This window comes from Neovison vison, chromosome 11 (genome assembly GCF_020171115.1).
Source record: "Neovison vison isolate M4711 chromosome 11, ASM_NN_V1, whole genome shotgun sequence".
Lineage (NCBI taxonomy): Eukaryota > Metazoa > Chordata > Mammalia > Carnivora > Mustelidae > Neogale > Neogale vison.
Window position 1 is genome coordinate 145,519,799 of NC_058101.1, and position 22,246 is coordinate 145,542,044.

Sequence of the window (22,246 nt, forward strand, 5' to 3'; positions counted from 1 at the left end):
CAAGCAGTTCCCAGAAAAAGAGAGGGGAGATGCTTGCTGGTGAAATATTAAATTACTTAAACATTCAGTTACTTAATACATTCACTATAGACTTCCCTGGAGAGATACCAATAAATTCCAACTTTCTGACTCTCACTTTTAATAAGTCACAAAAAAAATTCCATTTACAATTGCACCCCAAACCATAAGATACCTAGGAATAAACCTAACCAAAGAGGCTAAGAATCTATACTCAGAAAACTATAAAGTACTCATGAAAGAAATTGAGGAAGACACAAAGAAATGGAAAAATGTTCCATGCTCCTGGATTGGAAGAATAAATATTGTGAAAATGTCTATGCTACCTAAAGCAATCTACACATTTAATGCAATTCCTATCAAAGTACCATCCATCTTTTTCAAAGAAATGGAACAAATAATTTTAAAATTTATATGGAACCAGAAAAGACCTCGAATAGCCAAAGGGATATTGAAAAACAAAGCCAAAGTTGGTGGCATCACAATTCCGGACTTCAAGCTTTATTACAAAGCTGTCATCATCAAGACAGCATGGTACTGGCACAAAAACAGACACATAGACCAATGGAACAGAATAGAGAGCCCAGAAATAGACCCTCAACTCTATGGTCAACTAATCTTCGACAAAGCAGGAAAGAATGTCCAATGGAAAAAAGACAGCCTCTTCAATAAATGGTGTTGGGAAAATTGGACAGCCACGTGCAGAAAAATGAAATTGGACCATTTCCTTACACCACACACAAAAATAGATTCAAAATGGATTAAGGACCTCAATGTGAGAAAGGAATCCATCAAAATCCTTGAGGAGAACACAGGCAGCAACCTCTTCGACCTCAGCCGCAGCAACATCTTCCTAGGAACATCGCCAAAGGCAAGGGAAGCAAAGGCAAAAATGAACTTTTGGGATTTCATCAAAATCAAAAGCTTTTGCACAGCAAAGGAAACAGTTAACAAAACCAAAAGACAACTGACAGAATGGGAGAAGATATTTGCAAACGACATATCAGATAAAGGACTAGTGTCCAAAATCTATAAAGAACTTAAGAAACTCAACACCCAAAGAACAAATAATCCAATCAAGAAATGGGCAGAGGACATGAACAGACGTTTCTGCAAAGAAGACATCCAGATGGCCAACAGACACATGAAAAAGTGCTCCATATCACTTGGCATCAGGGAAATACAAATCAAAACCACCATGAGATATCACCTCACACCAGTCAGAATGGCTAAAATCAACAAGTCAGGAAATGACAGATGCTGGCGAGGATGCGGAGAAAGGGGAACCCTCCTACACTGTTGGTGGGAATGCAAGCTGGTGCAACCACTCTGGAAAACAGCATGGAGGTTCCTCAAAATGTTGAAAATAGAATGCCCTATGACCCAGCAATTGCACTACTGGGAATTTACCCTAAAGATACAAACGTAGTGATCCAAAGGGGCACGTGCACCCGAATGTTTATAGCAGCAATGTCCACAATAGCCAAACTATGGAAAGAACCTAGATGTTCATCAACAGATGAATGGATCAAGAAGATGTGGTATATATACACAATGGAATACTATGCAGCCATCAAAAGAAACGAAATCTTGCCATTTGCGACAACATGGATGGAACTAGAGCGTATCATGCTTAGCGAAATAAGTCAAGCGGAGAAAGACAAATATCATATGATCTCCCTGATATGAGGGAGTGGTGATGCAACATGGGGGCTTAAGTGGGTAGGAGAAGAATCCATGAAACAAGATGGGATAGGGAGGGAGACAAACCATAAGTGACTCTTAATCTCACGAAACAAACTGTGGGTTGCTCGGGGGAGGGGGGTTGGGAGAAGGAGGGTAGGGTTATGGACATTGGGGAGGGTATGTGCTTTTGGGTAAATTGGAAGGGGAGATGAACCATGAGAGACTATGGACTCTGAAAAACAATCTGAGGGGTTTGCAGTGGCGGGGGGGGGTGGCAGGTTGGGGTACCAGGTGGTGGGTATTATAGAGGGCACAGCTTGCATGGAGCACTGAGTGTGGTGAAAAAAATAATGAATACTGTTTTTCTGAAAATAAATAAATTGGAAAAAAAATCCTCATAAAAATGAGTTGGAACACAGCTTCTTCCTACTATCTGAAGGTGGAATGTTCCTATGAAATCTATAAGCTGAAATGGCATAAACTGAAGAGTATCCTCCACTTTCTAAAAGTTTGCATTCCATCAGTTTGCTTTTACCAAAGCCCCTACATTAATACCTGTTTTCACTAACCAAAAGAAATCTGAAGAGGACTTTATACTTGTATATTGAAAAAAAAAAACATTTATATTCCTTATATTTAATCTATTCTATATGCCCTTACCCTGACTGATTTGGGAAAGACACTGATCCTACTGGCAATTCATTTATAAACTATTCCTTAGAATAGTGCATTTTTACAAAATGATACACCTTACCCAGGATTTTACCTTCATCCACTACTAATTTCAGAAGATTCTCCCAGAGGATTTGCTGTTCTCTCTTCATTATATATTTTGGTTTGAGCATTTCCACCCTCTGCACATTTTCCCAAGGATAATAACCATTCACACAACTTCAACCTACCAATATAATGAAAACCTCCAAATATACTTCTAGAGCAAATCTTGCTTGTGAGCTCTAGATACATTTTCTTCCCTTCTCACTGGACATCTTCACTTGATATCCCATTGATATCTAAAACACGGTCATTTAACTCATCGTCTTTCTCTTCAAATCTTTGTTGTTGCTGCTGTTGCCTGAATTGACTACCCTGGTCAGTAGACCACCATGTCCCTAGCTGCTCACGCTAAAAGTTTTGGCATCACCTTAACTTTTTCCCCTTTCTTTATGTCCTTGGTACACCTATAATGTAATTGTTTCAAGTCCAATAGATTCTGTTCTCTACACATCTTCTGAGTCTTCCTTTCTCTGATCTTCCTGCTACTGCCTTAAGCTTAGTTCATCACACATTTCATTACCTTTTCAGTACCAGTCACTATTTTGAATGCTGGAGACAAGGAATATATAAAGGTATACTTCCTAAGGCCTAGAACTCACTTTTCAGTCAGGAAGACAAACATATCATTTCACTTACATAATCACGTGAATGCTAAGATAGAGCTATAGACAGGGGACTATGAGAAATCAAAGAAAGAATGCTCCTCCTAAACTAGAAATTTCTGGAAGGAAGAATCTTGAACTGAGTAGGGGTGATACAAAGTAACAGAGAAAACTAAGATGGAAAACATAGGGAGAAAGAACTACTTTAGCAAAGGTGTGAATGGTGGTAGTGAAGTAGGAAATGTTAAAGATTGAGGCTAGAAAGGTTAAGTGGAAACCAAATCACGTATCTGGACTTAATTAAGAAACCTGGATTTAATCTAGTATGATTGCAATTTCCCCCTTAGAGAAAGCCCCTCAGAGTTCAGTGAATGGCTGGGGGGGGGATGGGCAGAAGGCCAACTGTACTTTATGGCTTTGGTTCTGATACCTACTTTAATCAGAGCAGCTCAACTAACTTTCACACCATCACTTGCAAATATTTCCCTTACCTAAAGGTGTTGGGTGCTTATCAAAACAATACAAATAAAGAGGGTGGAGAAGATATCTTTGGCTTGGAAAGCATGCGGACTGAACTGTTCAGGAACTCTACTCTGAAGACAAAGCACAGAATGAGACATTGTTATTATTTCTGCATTGTTTTATGGCTTTTTCACGGTTCACATTCAAATAGTACTCTGCACAAAAAATAGGTCATAGGAGTCTACTGTGAACATTGCTTTCCATCAAGAACCTGTTCAGAGGGCTTGTTATCACAGATTAAGATCTATCCTTTAATATCTACTCTACCATGAAAAACACTGTTTTTGCTCCTTTTCCTTAACTCAACTGTGGGAGAAAACCAAATTAAGCATTTATTGTTCAGCTCTGAGACAGATGTCAGTTTATTTGGGAGGCAGTCGGCAGAAGAGGAAGGACTTGTCTTCCTACCCCCATTAAAGTTCTCTAGATCCAAGCTCTGTGTTAAGATTTACATGACTAGCGAACAGATAGTTACTGGCTCCTCTTGGGTGGAAGCCTGGCTCCTCTGAGAACAAGTAGAGTCTTCCTCCAGGGAAAGCTGAAGTAGTAACAGCAATAATTAATATTTAATTGGGGGCGTCATATGTTACAGGCACTTCAAGTGCATTAACTCATTTACTTTTTAAAACAAAGCTAAGGTACAAATACTGTGTGATCCTCATTTTATGAATGAGGAAATTCAGGTACAGAAATTAAGGGTTTTAACTCATTCAAGATACCTAGAGGATAAGTGGCAAGGCTAGAATTTAAACACTGACTATCTGCCTCCAGTATTTGATCTCACAACCACTGAGCTATAGTGTGTTTTTAAGTGGGTCTTAAGGAGAGTCCTTTAAGGCAGAGGATGTAAAAGACCAATTCCAAAAAGCCTAGCCTAGCCAAAAAGCCTAGCCTATGACGATGGCTTAGATTTTTTAAAGTCAATTTGTCTCATCTTCTACCTTTGAAAGAAAAGCCTGTACCCTGATGGTCCAGTTCCTCCAAGGTTGCTACAAAAGAAATCGGGACTGCATCCTTATCAGTTCATTTACCTCTAAGGGCCAATCTTAAGTGGCTCAACCATTTTATTTTGCCCAGGGTGGACAATATAACAACACTCTTTTGGCTTTTTGTCTCTAAAGATACCAGATTATCTTCAATTCATTTATTCAAATAATACATTCTAAACCAAACCATCTCTGTATGTAAACCTACACATTCAACACAACACTTTCCTAATGAAAGACGATCATATTTTTAATTAGGATTTAGGAAACTTTTGACACAATCAACTAAGAAAAAGGTTTGTAAAACACAGTTGTAGGTTTTGGGGAGCCACTGAATGGGGGAATTTGTGTTTTAGATCATTCTAGCTACAACATAAAAGATTAATTTAAGGAGTGTGTAAACGAAAGCTGGACGATGAAAAGGCCATTATAACAGACAATGTGAAAGATTAAAAGAACAAGAAGACAGGGGCACCTGGGTGGCTCAGTAGTTAAGCTTCTGCCTTGGGCTCAGGTCATGATCCCTGGGTCCTGAGATTGAGCCCCACATTGGGCTCCCTGCTTGTCAGGAGGCCTGCTTCTCCCTTTCCCACTCCCCCTGCTTGTGTTCCTGCTCTTGCTGTCTCTCTCTGTCACATAAATAAATAAAATATTAGGGGAAAAAAAGAGAACATGAACACAGAGAATGGTAGTAAGCATTGAAAGGACAAGGCAGATTTTTAAAAAATTTAGTGAGTAAAAGAGGTAAAACATAGTAAATTCTGATGGTTACTTTCCCTTTGCTCTACTGAACCATTTTCCACCTGTCTTTGCTCTATTCTTTGCTCTGGAGGGTGTGACTCTATAGGCTGTATCATCCAAGCTCCCTTTCTGGCTGGTATATTATTGAGGGCTGGAGGACAGTGAGAGACAAGGACAGTAAGAGTAAAAGGTCAGGAAATTCTCCTCTACTTATAGTACACTTCTATTTCAGTGGCCTCTCTTCCACAGCTACAGCTCTTTCTCGGTTCCAGTGATATAGTTTTTATTTTCCTTCTTTGGGACAGGGGATGGTAATAGCATCCAGCTATTGATGTTCTGTGGGTATCTCACAAACTCTACCTCTATAAAATGTCCTTCGATTAAGCTCTCTAGAATTAAGCCCTTTGAATCTTTTTCCTGCAGAGACCTGACTAGTCATGATTGATGGGGAATAGGGAGAGGAGTACAGAGAACTGAGGTGACTCTGGGCTTTAGATTCTTTGCTCCCTAATGGATTTTAGCATTTTCCTGAATGCTCTGTGAGGACATTCCCTATCCAGACTACCTGGACTCTGTCCCAGTACCAGTATCTTGGTAGGTATCCCCAGCAGGGGCTTCATGCAGGTTCTCCAGAAGCAAGCATGGTACTTGGTACACAGTAGAACTGAATAAGTGAATCTTCTCTTACCTTGTCCTTGTACATCCAGATCCTGAATTTAACACTGATCTAGCTATTATTAGAGTTTTATATTTTGAAATGCCATGAGCAATAGAAAGGGGCTATTATAAAACAACAACAAAATAATCCTAACTTTAATAAAACAAAAAAGATTGAAGAAACTGGGAAAATTAAGCATTGGAAATGTATCATTGCAAATTTCCCTGCCCAAGCAGCTGGTTGATGGTGGTAGTGTTTTGTTGATCTAGTTATAATTTTTTTTTAATCCAACAAGTAATTCAATATGATGAACATTCTATTCTTCATCACATAGCAATCACTTCAAAAGAATTTAGAGAATCTTTACAATTCTTGTTAAGCCATAAAAAAATTATATTTCTACTCCCTACATTGCCCTCACATTTTATAGTACAATACCTTAAATACTTCAAATATATCAGATAAAATAGAAGTCTGCACCACATTCCCACCCCTACCACACACTTTAGACTCACTCAGAGAGCTTTTTAAAAAAGTACTCATGTCCAGGGGTACCTTGGTGGCTCAGATGTTGAGCATCTGTCTTAGGCTCAGGTCATGATCCCAGGGTCCTGGGATAGAGCCCCACATTGGGTTTCCTGCTCTTCAGGGAGCCTATTTCTCTCTCTCCCTCTGCCTGTCACTCCCCATGCTTGTGTTCTCTCACTTTCTCTCTGTCAAGTAAATAAATAAAATCTTAAGAAAAAAAAAAAAAAAAGGACTCAGGTTCAGACCCTCTCCCTGCCCCTCCCCCCCAGGCCAATTAAATCAGTATCTCTAGGTACAAAGACTAGACATTGATATTGTTTAAAAGCTCCCTAAACAATCTTCAAATGCAAGAGTTCAGAACAGATCTCCAAACCACAAAAGAAAACAAACTAAATTACACAAAAAAGTATGAATCTCCACAGAAAGTATAAACACAAGATACTTCTCTCCAGCAAGCTTTTTATCCCTTGTTAATGAACTTACTATGAGCCCTTTTTTTGACTGTTAACTTTCAACTTTCACACATTGTAAAGTTGATAGAGCCTTTCAGTTGGTTTTACTTCCTTGTTTGGCACGTGTGGTTTGTTGACAAGCTGCCCAGAACACAGTAAAAGAAAACCTCATTAAACTTGCCTCTGAGTCAGCTGTGGTTTTCTAATCAGTGGGGTTTTTCTTGGAACACTAAAAGATGGTGGGCTAGAACACATAAGTGAAGGAATCAAACAGACTCTCAAAGGTAATTAAAGATTATAGTTTTGGTTGTGAGGTGGGAGTAGGAAGAAGGCAGTTGGAAACAAAGGAGTGATGCCCTTAACATTTTTTAATTTTTTATAAACATATATTTTTATCCCCGGGGTACAGGTCTGTGAATCGCCAGGTTTACACACTTCACAGCACTCACCATAGCACATACCCTCCCCAATGTTCATAACCCCACCCCTCCTCAGGAACCCTCAGTTTGTTTTGTGAGATTAAGAGTCACTTATGGTTTGTCTCCTCCCAATCCCATCTTGTTTCATTTATTCTTCTCCTACCCCCTTAAGCCCCCATGTTGCATCACCACTCCCTCATATCAGGGAGATCATATGATAGTTGTCTTTCTCCACTTGACTTATTTTGCTAAGCATGATACCCTCTAGTTCTAGTTCCATCCACGTTGCCGCAAATGGCAAGATTTCATTCCTTTTGATGGCTGCATAGTATTCCATTGTGTATATACACATCTTCCTTATCCATTCATCTGTGGATGGACATCTAGGTTCTTTCCATAGTTTGGCTATTGTAGACATTGCTGCTATAAACATTCGGGTGCACGTGTGCCTTCGGATCACTACGTTTATATCTTTAGGGTAAATACACAGTAGCGCAATTGCTGGGTCATAGGGTAAGTCTATTTTCAACATTTTGAGGAACCTCCATGCTGTTTTCCGGAGTGGTTGCACCATTCCAATTTTAGTATATGTGCTGCCGAAGCGAGCACCAGCTTGCATTCCATACCAACAGTGCATACCAACAGTGTAGGAGGGTTCCCCTTTCTCTGCATCCTCGCCAACATCTGTCATTTCCTGACTTGTTAAATTTAGCCATTTTGACTGGGGTGAGGTGGTATCTCATTGTGGTTTTGATTTGTATTTCCCTGATGCCGTGTGATGTGGAGCACTTTTTCATGTGTCTGTTGGCCATCTGGATGTCTTCCTTGCAGAAATGTCTGTTCATGTCTTCTGCCCATTTCTTGATTGGATTATTTGTTCTTTGGGTGTTGAGTTTGCTAAGTTTTTTATAGATTTTGGACACTAGTCCTTTATCTGATATGTCGTTTGCAAATATCTTCTCCCATTCTGTCAGTTGTCTTTTGGTTTTGTTAACTGTTTCCTTTGCTGTGCAAAAGCTTTTGATCTTGATAAAATCCCAATAGTTCATTTTTGCCCTTGCTTCCCTTGCCTTTGGTGATGTTCCTAGGAAGATGTTGCTGCTGCTGAGGTCGAAGAGGTTGCTGCCTGTGTTCTCCTCAAGGATTTTGATGGATTCCTTTCTCACACTGAGGTCCTTCATCCATTTTGAGTCTATTTTTATGTGTGGTGTAAGGAAATGGTCCAATTTCATTTTTCTGCACGTGGCTGTCCAATTTTCCCAACACCATTTATTGAAGAGGCTGTCTTTTTTCCATTGGACATTCTTTCCTGCTTTGTCGAAGATTAGTTGACCACAGAGTTGAGGGTCTATTTCTGGGCTCTCTATTCTGTTCCATTGATCTATGTGTCTGTTTTTGTGCCAGTACCATGCTGTCTTGATGATAACAGCTTTGTAATAGAGCTTGAAGTCTAGAATTGTGATGCCACCAACTTTGGCTTTCTTTTTCAATATTCCTTTGGCTATTCGAGTTCTTTTCTGGTTCCATATAAATTTTAGGATTATTTGTTCCATTTCTTTGAAAAAAATGGATGGTATTTTGATAGGAATTGCATTAAATGTGTAGATTGCTTCAGGTACCATAGACATTTTCACAATATTTGTTCTTCCAATCCAGGATCATGGAACATTTTTCCATTTCTTTGTGTCTTTCTCAATTTCTTTCATGAGTACTTTATAGTTTCCTGAGTATAGATTCTTAGCCTCTTTGGTTAGGTTTATTACTAGGTATCTTATAGTTTTGGGTGTGCCCTCAATATTTTTAAAGAAAACTTTAAGTCTCAAGAAGTAAAATCTACATTCTGCATTTGTTTTGCAACATGTTTTTGAGTTCTTTTAATCAAATAAATACTCTTTCAAAACGGGCTGAGAAAGAATTACAATAAATACAGTTGACCTTCAATAAATATGAACTATCTAATTCTAAGTCTTAATTAGAAATGAGGTAATAAAGGAAAATAGTCAAAATATATTCTTTATTCCATTTTGTTAAGGTAACCATATGTCCCATGTTATTTGTATCAGTTCTATTTTTTTCAAATGGCTTACCCTTTGATGGAGGAAAGACGACATTAGGGTTTGCAGCCAACAGCCAAGAAAGAATTCTTGAGATGCCTTTGGTGCAAAAAGTGATTTTACTAAATCACAGGGACAGGACCTGTGGGCAGAAAGAGATACAATGGGGTCATGAGGAGTGGCCCATTATATACTTTCAAGTTAGGAGGGGATTAGGGATAGTTAAGTCTCTAAGGAATTTTGGAAGCAAGGTTGCCAGGACCTACAGTGGGCTAACTATTGTTGGGAAAAGGTCATTTATTACTGTCTAATAAAGCCTTACTCATGAGACCCTTCAGATGTGTGTCAATGGGCCATGTGCTTGGGGGATGATTGCCATCACATATCTTGAGGGAGGTTTAGAGATAAAGGAAGTTTCCAAAGGAATTTTTATACGTTAAAGTATACTTACAGGATCCTGGTGTGGGGTGGCAGGGGGGAAGGGTTGGTCAGACTATGATGGCTTTTTGCCCTTTACAAAGTATTAACATCTAGGCAGTTGAGTTCCTAGAGGAATGTCATTCTGCCTATTTTAAGGACTTGTCAATGGGCTGTAGGTAGTAATGAAATCAAAAAAATTTTTTCTGACTTTGTTTCACACATTAACCTACGTAGTGTCCAAGCTATGAACTACAAAGAAATGTCACTTGTGCTTTCTCTATGAAAATTAATCACATTTTAACTCAGTGCAACTTAGTAGCTCACAGAGGTAACTGAAGGATTTTACAAATGGTAGGAAGCACCCCTTGCACTTTTTTAGCAGTAGTCACTGTCTACAGGATGATGCCATAGATGATAATGAAACAAGGCAGGTTGGCTCCTTTCATTTCTTCTCTGCCTTCTCTCCACTTCCTGCCAAGTCCCTCCTGTATCTCTTAGCCTATATTGGTAATCTACGTCCACATTAAGCTTCATGCAGTTTAGGTGTTTGAGGGATGTAGGTTATCTCAATAAACCAACAGAGCAAAATAACAAAACAAAGTAAAACAAGACAAGAGAAATCTTGCCACTGTAGAATGGGAAAGGATGCCCTGGACTACAAGATAAGCTGTGAAATGAAGTAATTCAGCTGAATCAAAGACTCACAGAGGTAACTAGAATGGTGACCTCTAAGTGATTCCGCATTAACCCAAATTCTCTGCAGAGAAAGTCTGGTAGGTCTCCCTCTGCATTCTGAAGGAGAAGCTAGCTGATTACTTTAGACTATTAAATGATATGAGTTGTGTACATTTCTGATCAAGTGCTTAAAGGTGTTAGTGACCTAATTTTTATTTTAATAAGCCAGGTAAATTTTAAATAACTCTAGATAATAGTAACAACGCCTAGCATTAAATATATCTTATATATAAAATGCTTTTATACAACTCATTATCTCACTTGATGGTTGTAACAAATTTTGGTCCAAAGTAGGAAATACAGCTTTGTTAAGCATTTTTACAAATAATGCTTCTTAAGGAAAATTGGATGGGCAGAAAAGGTCAAGTTTGAACTAGAATTTCTTTTTTTTTTTTACATTTTTAAGTTCAGTGATCTTTTCCTGCTCTACTGGATTCTAATGTGGGTCCCTGCAGGTTTCGGGCACTAGATTTCAGTCTTGTTAGGGAAATACATAGTTACATCCTAAATTGTTTAGTACAAAAAGTAGCAAATCAGAAAGGGAGAGAAATAAGGACCTCAATGGTTGGGGAAATCTACAAAACCTGGTAGTATGATAGGTACTTTCCATTAAAATTTTTTTTTAGTCCTTACTTTGAGCTAGACTCTGCTAGGGGCAAAGGTTACAAAAATGGTTAAGAATAGTTACTGTCTTTGAGGGACTTTCTAAGAGAGCAGGCTACAATCTAGTGACCAGGACTCCGAAAAATTGATTAGCAATGACTTTGGTAGGTGCTCAGAGGAAGGGTGGTTTAGATAATCAGATCAACAGAGAAGGCAGAGACTTGGAGGAGCCCCCAATGTGTTAGTTCGATATGCAGATGCTCTATTTGTTGTTTTTTGCTAAGTAAACTACTCACCACTGGCATGTGTGAAAATGAAGACAAAAATGACTGCTTTCAAGGGTAATTCCCAAGCTCATCCCCTTTAAAGTTTTGAATCCATCTCTTAAGGACCACACTTGAAGGTAGAAAAACTTTCTCTATGTATTAATATAATCACTGTACAGCGGTGATACACCCAACAGTGAAATAGACCCTAAACTTGTTTTAAAATAACTCATGGAACGTGGGTTTGAGCCACGCCTCTGCCACCAACCGGCTGTGTGACACTGCGCAAGTAACTTCTCGGGATGTGCTCGTCTCCGTCTTTAAGACTGTGATTTAAAGGCCCACCTCACGGGGTTTTGTGAGGGGGATTTAAAATAATGCCTGTGAAAGCATTTGCTCTAGCACCTCTGAGGTACCTTTGTTGTCTCGCGGTTCTTTGCAGTCTTGCCATTTTGAGATTTGATGAATCAGGACTCAAAGGCTTAAGCATCACCGCGAACGCCTGACCTTCCCTCCTCCTAGCCACTCAGGTCCCTCACGGTTAGGTGCTGCTTCGCGTTGACTGGGTCTGCATTGTGAGGTCTAGCAGACAAAGTCACACACTTCTGGCCGCCACGAAAGAAAAAGTTCGGTTTCAGCGCAGGAGAAGAAGGAGAGGAGGAGGAGGGAAGGGGAAAAAAAAGGCCAGAGTACCACAGAGGATCCGCGAAGGCACGCCTCGCGCACGCGCACTGGTCGCCCTACGCCACGCTTCCTGCGGGGGGCGGGGGGCGGACCGCGACGTGCCCACGTCGGTCGCACTGACGCTCGCTTGGCGTGCGCCGGCGGCCGGTGTCGTTAGTTGCGGGGTTGGGAGTCGCGGTCTGTGGAGCCAGCCTGGCCGGGGGGAGGCGGGGCTTCTGTTTGGCGGAGGTGGGCGCGCACGGACTCCGCAGAGGCGTAACTTTCCTGTACCCGCTCTCGCGCTCTTTTAAGTCCCTTGGAAGTGTGGCCATTGGGACAGTTTTGTCGTACCGTTTAGCCAAACATCTTCCCTTTGGTTATACAAGCGCAGTTTTCAGGGCGGTGGCTCTGGCATGCCGAACTCGCGGCCCAGGCCCCGTCGGGGTGCCCGGAGTGGCGGCGGCGCAGCCGGGCGGGAGGAGCTGGTGTCGCGGTCCTTACAGAGCGCAGAGCACTGCCTGGGCGCCCAAGACTTCGGCACCGCCTATGCCCACTACCTCCTCGTACTCAGCCTGGCGCCGGAGCTGAAAGACGACGTGAAGGTGAGGAGGAGGTCCCTTCTTTCACTTGCTGGCAGATCTGTGTTCTGCACGTAAAATAAATTGGGGGAGGTGGGTGGCTGAGAAGGGTGGCAAGTGGTTGCTATTAATATTTACTGTTCATGCTTGACTTCTCTTTTATTCACGCCCGCAGTCAGCCCATCAGAAAATCCTGTCGGCTCCATCTTTGAAATATATCCACGATCTGACCACTTGTCACCACCTTTTCCCCTTACTACCTTGGTTAAAGCCTCAGTCATTGGTTGGCTGTTGCGGCAGGCTCCTAACTAGGCTTTCCGCCGTAGGCTTCCCAACACAGCCTGCGTGAGCATTTCATAACAAGACAACGATGTCACTTCTAGTTTTCAAAACTTCCATTTTAATATAAAGGCTGTATTGCAAATGAGGCCGCAAGGGATCTTCTCCCTCCTCCTGTGTCTAATTCTGGTATCCCTGCCTCAGGATCTTTGCCCCTGGCCCAGCCGTGTGCAGGAGTGTTGTGGGTATCTGCAGTTGAATAAAGTTTGGAAGTAGCCTAAAGTTATTATTTGATGATGCATTCTTTAACCTTCAACTACTGGATTGTGATGGTTATTGTTTAAATGCTGAAAAAATCTTTCAGGTTATATTAGAATCCAACTTAAATGATTTCACTTAATTTTGCATTCAGTTTTCAGCCTCAAGCTACTTGCTTTATTTCACCCAGCGTTTCTCAACATTAGCCTTACTGACTTTGTTGATGGCATGATTCTTTTTCTGGACAGCTGGCCTGTGCATTGTAGAATGTTTAGCAACATTGTTGATTTCCTCTACCTACTAGATGTCAGTAATGTCTAGATGTTTGTGGTTAACATAAAGTTATTGTAAATTTCACGAGCAGCTGGCCCCAGGAAGGAGAAGGTGCTATGTTGAGATACAGTTTGCTCTTATAGGTAGGCAGCAGTAGAATCAACCTAAGTGGTGGTTTCTTTCTTTGTTCCTTAGGTTCCTCCTTTGTCAAACAATGAGAATACCTTTTTTATAACTGTTTAGTGCACATCAAAAGTGTATCTAAAGCCTGTATTTGAATGCCTCATGTTCGGTAGGGTTCAGAAACTACTTTTGTTTCCTGCAGAACAAAGTCAATATTCTTCGTGCAGGCTTTAGCAAAAGATCTCTTTAGTCTTATTTTTCACTACTCACTCTATTCCCCATGCCCACACTTCAGCCACACCAAGCTGGTTACCAGTGGATTCCCTGACCCAGTTCATATCATCTGTGCTTTTTAGCCACTGATACTATAGACTCTTCTTGCATATCCTTCTCTCTTGTAAACTATATCAGAATTCAGTTACGAGTATCAACTCTTCTGTAAATCTCTGAGGATGATGTAAAATGTGCTCACCATAAAACTGGCATGACTAAAGCCTTCACTCTTTCTATGGTGTTGTGATGTGGAGAATAGCTGGAGGGAAGTGAGATTGGAACTGGGGACAGTGGGAATGCTGTTTTTGTGGTCCAACAAGTATTAGAAGGCCCAGACTATGTTTTAACAGTGGGAATGGAGAGACGGTGACAGACTTAAAGATGTTAAGCTATAATTGGCTGGGTTTGAAACTAATTGCATTGGAGTTAAGGTAGTGTTAAATAAGATGACTCAGTGGTTTGAGATTGGGTGGTATCTTAACCTTACATCCTGTGTGAGAGGAATATAATAGGTTCACTTTAGAGCATTTTGAATTTTTAAAAATTGCGTGTTTAATTTCTCCCAGCAAGTCTTCTGTGAGGACTGGAACAGGATTTATGTTGTTCATTGCTGTGTTTTAGCTCCAGTTCTTTGCATACTGATTGTTCAGGAAATACTTGAGTTGAGCTGAATTTGAGATGGATGAGGGTGCAGTTCCTTGTTGAGATGGCTGATAGGAAGTTGTGTTTGTGAGTCAGGTTCAAAAGAGGAGAGAGTCTTGATTGGAGATGTAGATGTTGCTTCATCCTTCAATGCATGGGTGATAGTTATTGCATTGGATGGGTGAGAAAGGAGAAGGCAGCCAAAAACAACTCCTAAAACATAGGAGCCCACAAAAGAGAGGTAGGTGGAGAATATGATATGATAGCTAAGAATGGAGAGAGTTTAGAGGGTCATACTCTTTACTTCTGTATGTTATTGCTGCATAGGTGGTAAAATTCATTTATGCATTTGTTTATTTGGCAAGTTGTCTACTAAAACTAAATAAAATTTAAAGTAATCAGTTAATAGTAGTTAAGTTCTGTTCTCTGTGGAATCATCAGATGCTGTATGTTCTTCATTTATGCTATTGACTAAATTACTGTTTTCTCTTTCAAATAGGAAACTTTTCAGTATACACTGTTTAGATGGGCTGAAGAACTCGATTCTCTCAATCGAACACAAGACTTACTTGGTTGTTATGAACAAGCTTTGGAACTGTTTCCTGATGATGAAGTGATTTGTAATAGTATGGGGGAGCATCTCTTCAGGTCTGTAGTGATTTCAGTATTACTTGTTAAGAATTATTCTGTATCAGTCTTGATCAGGGATAAATCACATAGTAATTTGAAAAGGAAAGTTTAATATAAAGATTTATTAACTATGACTGGGGATCAGAGTAATGAAGGATTGGCCAGTAAGAAGTAGAGAGAACTCAAAAGAATATAAGAATAGCAAATATAATATGTAATAACAGATTAATTTTAGTATTATATTTGTGCTACATAATAGCCATTGCCCCAAGAGTTCCCCTCCCTGGGCTAAGATTGAGACCTTGTTGGAGAGGACCAAGGTGTATGTTGCAGGATGGCTGTGAAGTAAGTCACTGTGGTACCTTCCCAGGGAACTTGTGAATCTCTTCTCTGGATCCGGCTGGAAACTTGCCATTAGAAATTCTGTCCATTCTCCATAGAAACTATAGAACTAGGAAAACATGAAAACACCCAGTTTTTGTTTTGGATTTGTTTTATTAAATTTGGTTTCACTTTGTACAATCAGGAGGCTTCTTGCAAGAAACAGCATGCTAATGTCCTGTTCTATATAGTGAGATCATTTTACATGTTCCAGCAGTTGTCCTCTAGTATTACTGCTTTGTTCATCCAATCATATTAAGTTTTATTCAATGAAAAGTTCTATAAAGGAAGTATCTTTATCAAAATGTATTAGTCTCAGGGATGTAGCTATATACAGTTTAATAGTCTTAATCAGCATGACTTGGAGAGTGAAATAAGTACTCCTTTAAGAGACAAATATTTGGGGCGCCTGGGTGGCTCAGTGGGTTAAAGCCTCTGCCTTCGGCTCGGGTCGTGATCCCAGGGTCCTGGGATCGAGCCCCGCATTGGGCTCTCTGCTCAGTGGGGAGCCTGCTTCCCTTCCTCTCTCTCTGCCTGCCTCTCTGCCTACTTGTGATCTCTGTCTGTCGAATAAATAAATAAAATCTTAAAAAAAAAAAAGAGAGAGACAAATATTTGACAGTTTCTAATTGTAGAGTATAATAATAACTGGGAATATGAGGCAGATTTTTCAACTGAGGCTTGTTTGCTCACACTAACAGCTAACCTGATCCTGATACACAGATTCCATCTCTACTAATTAGCAATTACTTGCCCTTTAAATGAAATTTAGCTTAAGAAGATTTTTAAATAACTTGTCACATTAGTTAAAAGTATACATTTTAGTTTCAAAATTTTCTTTAGTTCTTCAGTCCATATAAGGGAAGTTAGTCTACAGGATTCAGTTATATTTCCAGATAATAGGCATGTAATGATCATAACATTTTAAAACTAATGTTTAGGATCAATTCAACAGAAAATTGACGGATCATAATTTGGTTACCTGTTGTTTTAAGATATTAGTCTGGGGCGCCTGGGTGACTCAGTGGGTTAAGCCGCTGCCTTTGGCTCAGGTCATGCTCTCAGGATCCTGGGATCGAGTCCCGCATCGGGCTCTCTGCTCAGCAGGGAGCCTGCTTCCTCCTCTCTCCCTCTGTTAAATAAATAAATAAATAAAATATTAAAAAAAAAAAGATATTAGTCTGAGCAGTTACCAATTACTGAGACAATGCTTATTTGCTTTAGGAAATGTAATTATGCAAAATAATTGAGAATTCAGAACTTGTAAAAGTGTGAATGTGGCTTTTGCTATATAGTTTTTGTTCTTCCTTTTGTCCTTTCTACTTCCCTCATCAAAAACAGTGGGTCACTCACTCTGCACTAAGAGAATCACGGCTCCAGGAGAAAAAAATTTCCAGAGTAAACGATAGCTTTCCTTTCTTCCTTCCTTCTATTTGTGAAATACAATATGTGTCTGGAAAGTCTCAACTTTACAACCTTGTCCAATAGTCCAATAGCATCAGATTTAAACAAAACATTTAAGTTGCTAATTGGGAAGATATTTCTTTTTCTCTAGATAAAAAAAAGGGTGGTTTTATAGTTTGTTGATAACTGACACACATGTTGGGTGTATCAATATCAGATAGATTTTAATTGAGTGTACCATATATCTTTCAGATTAACATTATGGTTTAAGAAAACTGAATGATGGAGCACCTGGGTGACTAAGTCATTAAGTGTCTGCCTTGGCTCAGGTCATGATCCGAGGGTCCTGGGCTTGAGCCCCGCATTAGGCTCCATGCTCAACAAGAAGCCTACTTCTGTCTCTCCTACGTCCCCTGCTTATGTTCCCTTTCTCGTTGTGTTTGTCTCTGTCAAAGAAATAAATCTTAAAAAAAAAAAAAACCTGAATGATATATTAAGAATCAAACTTAAGGGAAGCACAAACCCCAGGAAATTATTAGGGGCAGGTTTGGCATTGATTCAGCAGATTGTTGATATATATATATATATATATTTTTAATATTATTTATTTATTTATTCGACAGACAGAGATCACAAGCAGGCAGAGAGGCAGGCAGAGAGAGAGAGGAAGGGAAGCAGGCTCTCCGGTGAGCAGAGAGCCCGACGTGGGGCTCGATCCCAGGACCCTGGGATCATGACCTGAGCTGAAGGCAGAGGTCTTAACCCACTGAGCCACCCAGGCGCCCCCAGATTGTTGATATTTAAACATTCTAAAATACCCATTGCTAGTTTTGTCTCACTGAGTAGTGATTATGTAAAATGTGTTTTGTATTGTATTTTGTGAATATTTATTTATTTAGTGTCAGTTGTAGAATAAGATAACCCTGTCTTCAATATACTTAAAAATAACAGATACTAACCTTAAACATTTTTATTTTAACCTTAAACATGAGTGCCAGTCATTTGACATAGGGCCATTACCTTTTGTTAGAGTGTAGTTCGCTGTTTGAAGTTCCAGAATGTTTGTTTGTTTGTTTGTTTTACATAAACCATACCTAGAATGAATAGTCTCATTTTCAAATGCTTAAAATTCTCACGAAGAAATGTGAGTGTAAAAGGGTTTTACTAGCCCATGTCTCTTCAATTTGTGGACCACACACTGGGGCAGGTCCACAGATTATCAGTCAGCGACAGGTAAGTATAGAAATTGAGCGTAAGTGTTTAGAAATGTATATAGCACTTTGATACTGCTTTAAATCCAAGCATGTGATCAGGGAACTCACTTGTGAAAGAGAGGGTGAACCAGTTAGGGTGCTGCTGAAATCTGGTGGGGTGAGTTGCATGCTAATCACATGCAGTAGAACTGTATTGGTCTACAAATATTTATGTAATCTAAAAAGGGGGAGACGGATTCTTTACTACAGAAAGTTCAAGAAGCCCTATTCTAGATAGTTCAGTGGTTTTCCCGCTTTTATTGTTGATTTGCTCACATCTAATTCAGTAGGAACTTTTGGATGACTCACCTTTGATTTTTATCAAAGCATTTAGCTTCATGTCCTCAGAAACAGTGGCTCTCTCTTTGCAGTTATGTTTATTTAGTTTCTATCATACATATTTATTATATTTATAGAATATATATTTTATATACTTACATATTAAATATGTTTAATTGAAATATTTAATTATATGTAATTATAATAACAAGTACAACTGATAAAAACTGGTCTGGCTCTTGATAATTCACTCAGTTGCTGTGAGAAAATGTATACAGTCACACCCCGTACTAGCTTTAGGCATTAGTATGTTTTACACAGGAATGATTTTTAGAAAGCACTGGTTTTCTAGTGAGTTAGTTAAATGCAAGATGACTCGGAGAGCTTCTACTATATTTTAGTACAATAGTAATTTATAGTCAGTTTCCTAGAATGCATAAATACGATAAGCGTTCAGAAAGGAAAAAAAAATGATCAAAGATTGTCATCCTTACAAAAGACTTCTCATAAATGATGGTGCTTATAATGAGTAGGATTTGGGGTGCTGGAGTGATTCTTATGCCTGATAAGTGGCATGAACAAAGGCACAGTAATTGATAACATAATAACTGAACATTTTGTCTGTCATTTTTTACTGTAGAATGGGCTTTAGAGATGAAGCAGCTGGCTATTTTCATAAAGCAGTAAAACTAAACCCTGAATTCAATGATGCAAAGGAGAATTTTTATCGTGTTGCAAACTGGTTGGTGGAACGCTGGCACTTTATCATGCTTAATGACACCAAAAGGAATACAGTTTATAATGCAGCAATCCAAAATGCAGTTTCCTTGGGGTCCCGGAGTGTTTTGGACATTGGAGCAGGAACTGGAATACTAAGGTTTGTTGTAATTGTGTTTTAATTATATGCATACACACACACACAGATACACAGACACACTAAGGTAAATTAAAGCTTTTTACAAAATACGGAAAATTTAACAGTGGAATTTAAAAATAGAGTTCAATTTATTTCTCATAATCTTATGATTATTCATGTAAACTACTATTATTTTTTTTTTCACTGTAACTATTTTATCAAGCACTGGACACAACCAATAAGAATTTGGGGTTACTATTGAAATTTTGAACAATGCCTTTTAAGAGTACTTTTTGCATTAATATTGTGGTTGAGTCTAATTTTCTAAGTTAAAGCCTGTCGACATTTTTCATCTCAATTATGTCTTCTTAAAAACATATGAGTATCATGATTTATTGTATGATTTGTTTCTTGATAAGAATACTGGTTCTTTTTTTTTAATGTGGAATGAATAATGGTTGTGTTAGTTAAAGAATAAAAGGAAAAAAGCATGTCTAAGCCTAATAATTCCACTAAAATTTGAAAAGCTGCAGTGGATTATTTTTTCTTGATGGAACACTTTTACCCCTTGCAGCATGTTTGCTAAAAAAGCTGGAGCACACTCAGTATATGCTTGTGAGTTATCCAAGACCATGTATGAACTTGCCTGTGATGTAGTGGCAGCAAACAAGATGGAAGCAGGAATCAAACTCTTACATATGAAGTCACTTGATATAGAAATTCCAAAACACATTCCTGAAAGGTATTATATAATTTTTATGTAATATAATTTTATTTTTATAATTTTTTTAAAAATTAAGATGTTTCTGTTTAAATCTTCTAGCCCAAATAAAAATTCTAAAATCCTTATATTGTAAAGATAGGAATATGGGATCATTTAGCATAAGATGGATTTTCTAAGGTCGTATTCTTGATAAAAAATATTTAGAGATATCTTGGGAAAAAAACTTGTGCTAAGATATTTACTAAATATACTTGACCTTTAGCAAGTTACTTTTCTTCTGTTAATTTTAGTATTCTGGTTGTGAAAATGGATACTATCTCTTGTGTGGTCAACTATTTAAAAATTGTGTTAAAAATAATACAAGAGTAGATCTGGCTTGATGGACTTGTCATATTTTGTGTTAACCTTGGCTAAAATGAAAGCCATCAAAGATTTTGGCCTGGCTTCTTCAAATGCTTTGGATATTATCTCATAAGCCTTGGATTTTTAGTGTATCATCTCACTTTAATCATTATTGCAAGGGTGATAGAATTTTAGAGCTGGAATGGATTTACAAATCATCTGGTCCAGCACTATCATTTTTGAGACAGTTTTCTTTTCTTTTCTTTTCTTTTTTTTTTTTTTTTAAGATTTATTTGACAGACAGAGATCACAAGTAGGCAGAGAGGCAGGCAGAGAGAGAGTGGGGGAAGCAGGTACCCTGATGAGCAGAGATCCCAACACGGGGCTCGATCCCAGGATTATGAGATCATGACCTGAGCCGAAGGCAGAGGCTTAACCCACTGAGCCACCCAGGTGCCCTTCTTTTTTTTTTTTAATTTGACAGAGATCACAAGTTGGCAGAGAGGCAGGCAGAGAGAGGTGGGGGTGGGAGGAGAAGCAGGCTCCCTGCTGAGCAGAGAGCCTGATGTGGGACTCGATCCCAGGACCCTGGGATCATGACCTGAGCCAAAGGCAATGGCTTAACCCACTTAGCCACCCAAAAGCCTCGAGACAGTTTTCTTAATGTAGCACTTTCTTTAATACCTCTCCTGGGTGGTCTGTCTTCTCATCTTACTTAAATTCAATTTATATTGAAAGAGGACTTTTATACTCTGTTGTCATTTGGACTGTGATTTTTAAAAGTCTTCTTCCGTACGTATAATAATATTTGTTTACTTAATAATTACACTTTCCAATGGACTCAGCATTGATTTTTATGGAAGAAGTCTTATTAACTTGTTGAAGCAGAGAGACACATTTTATAGAAATAAACAGTGTCCTGAATTATCGTAATCTACTCAGGCTACCATTACAAAATAACCACAGACTAGATAGCTTAAACAACAAACATTTACTTTTTCGCAGTTCTGTAAGCTAGAAGTCCATGATCAAGGGTGCTGGCAAATTTGGTTTCTTGTGAGAGCTCTCTTCCTAGCTTACAGACAGTTACATTCCTGCCCTTTCCTCTGTACATGTGAGGAGAAAGAGAGATCACCTGTGTCTTTTCCACTCTATAAGGATACCAGCCCTGTCACATTGGGGCCCTACCCTTATGACTTCATTTAACTTTAATTTTAATCTCCTAAAGACCCTAGCTCCAAATGTAGTCACTTGGGAGTTAGGGCTTCAATTTATGAATTTTGGTGGCATGAATCAGTTACCTTAATTTAACCTTCATTTCTTTCACAGATAGTGTTATAGAAGGACCTGTGGGTTTTGAATTAGGAGATAGGGATTCCAATACTAACTCTGTTTTAATTTATTTTGACCTTGAGCAAATCTAGAGATTTCAAGATACTAGATTAGATGATTGAGATACCTTCCATGTTTTAAATGTATGCAACCATCAATACTGAAAATTTTGTGTAATTAAATAGTATTGGGTTTAGGCACTTTGAGGGATACCATAGTTGCTTCTTTTTCTTTCTTTCTTTTTTTAAAAGATTTTATTTATTTATTTGACAGACAGAGATCACAAGTAGGCAGAGAGGCAGGCAGAGAGAGAAGGGGAAGCAGGCTCCCTGTGGAGCAGAGAGCCTGATGCGGGGCTCGATCCCAGGACTCGAGGATCATGACCTGAGCAGAAGGCAGAGGCTTTAACCCACTGAGCCACCCAGGCGCCCCATATCAAAGTTGTTTCTCAAGGCACCTATAATCTAGAGAGGAATATAAAGAATATTC

General features: G+C 39.1%; 1 protein-coding gene across 1 annotated transcript in view; it reads left to right on the top strand.

The window, feature by feature from the left end:
• The first annotated feature begins 12,316 nt into the window (after positions 1 to 12,316).
• Positions 12,317 to 22,246, top strand: part of PRMT9 (protein arginine methyltransferase 9) — a 39,208-nt gene continuing 29,278 nt past the window's right edge. Inside the window, exons 1-4 of the mRNA XM_044224904.1 lie at positions 12,317 to 12,732; positions 15,056 to 15,204; positions 19,144 to 19,380; positions 19,934 to 20,101. Of these exons, the coding sequence (XP_044080839.1) occupies positions 12,544 to 12,732; positions 15,056 to 15,204; positions 19,144 to 19,380; positions 19,934 to 20,101 (743 nt within the window). The 5' untranslated portion in view covers positions 12,317 to 12,543. The remainder of the gene's footprint in view (positions 12,733 to 15,055; positions 15,205 to 19,143; positions 19,381 to 19,933; positions 20,102 to 22,246) is intronic.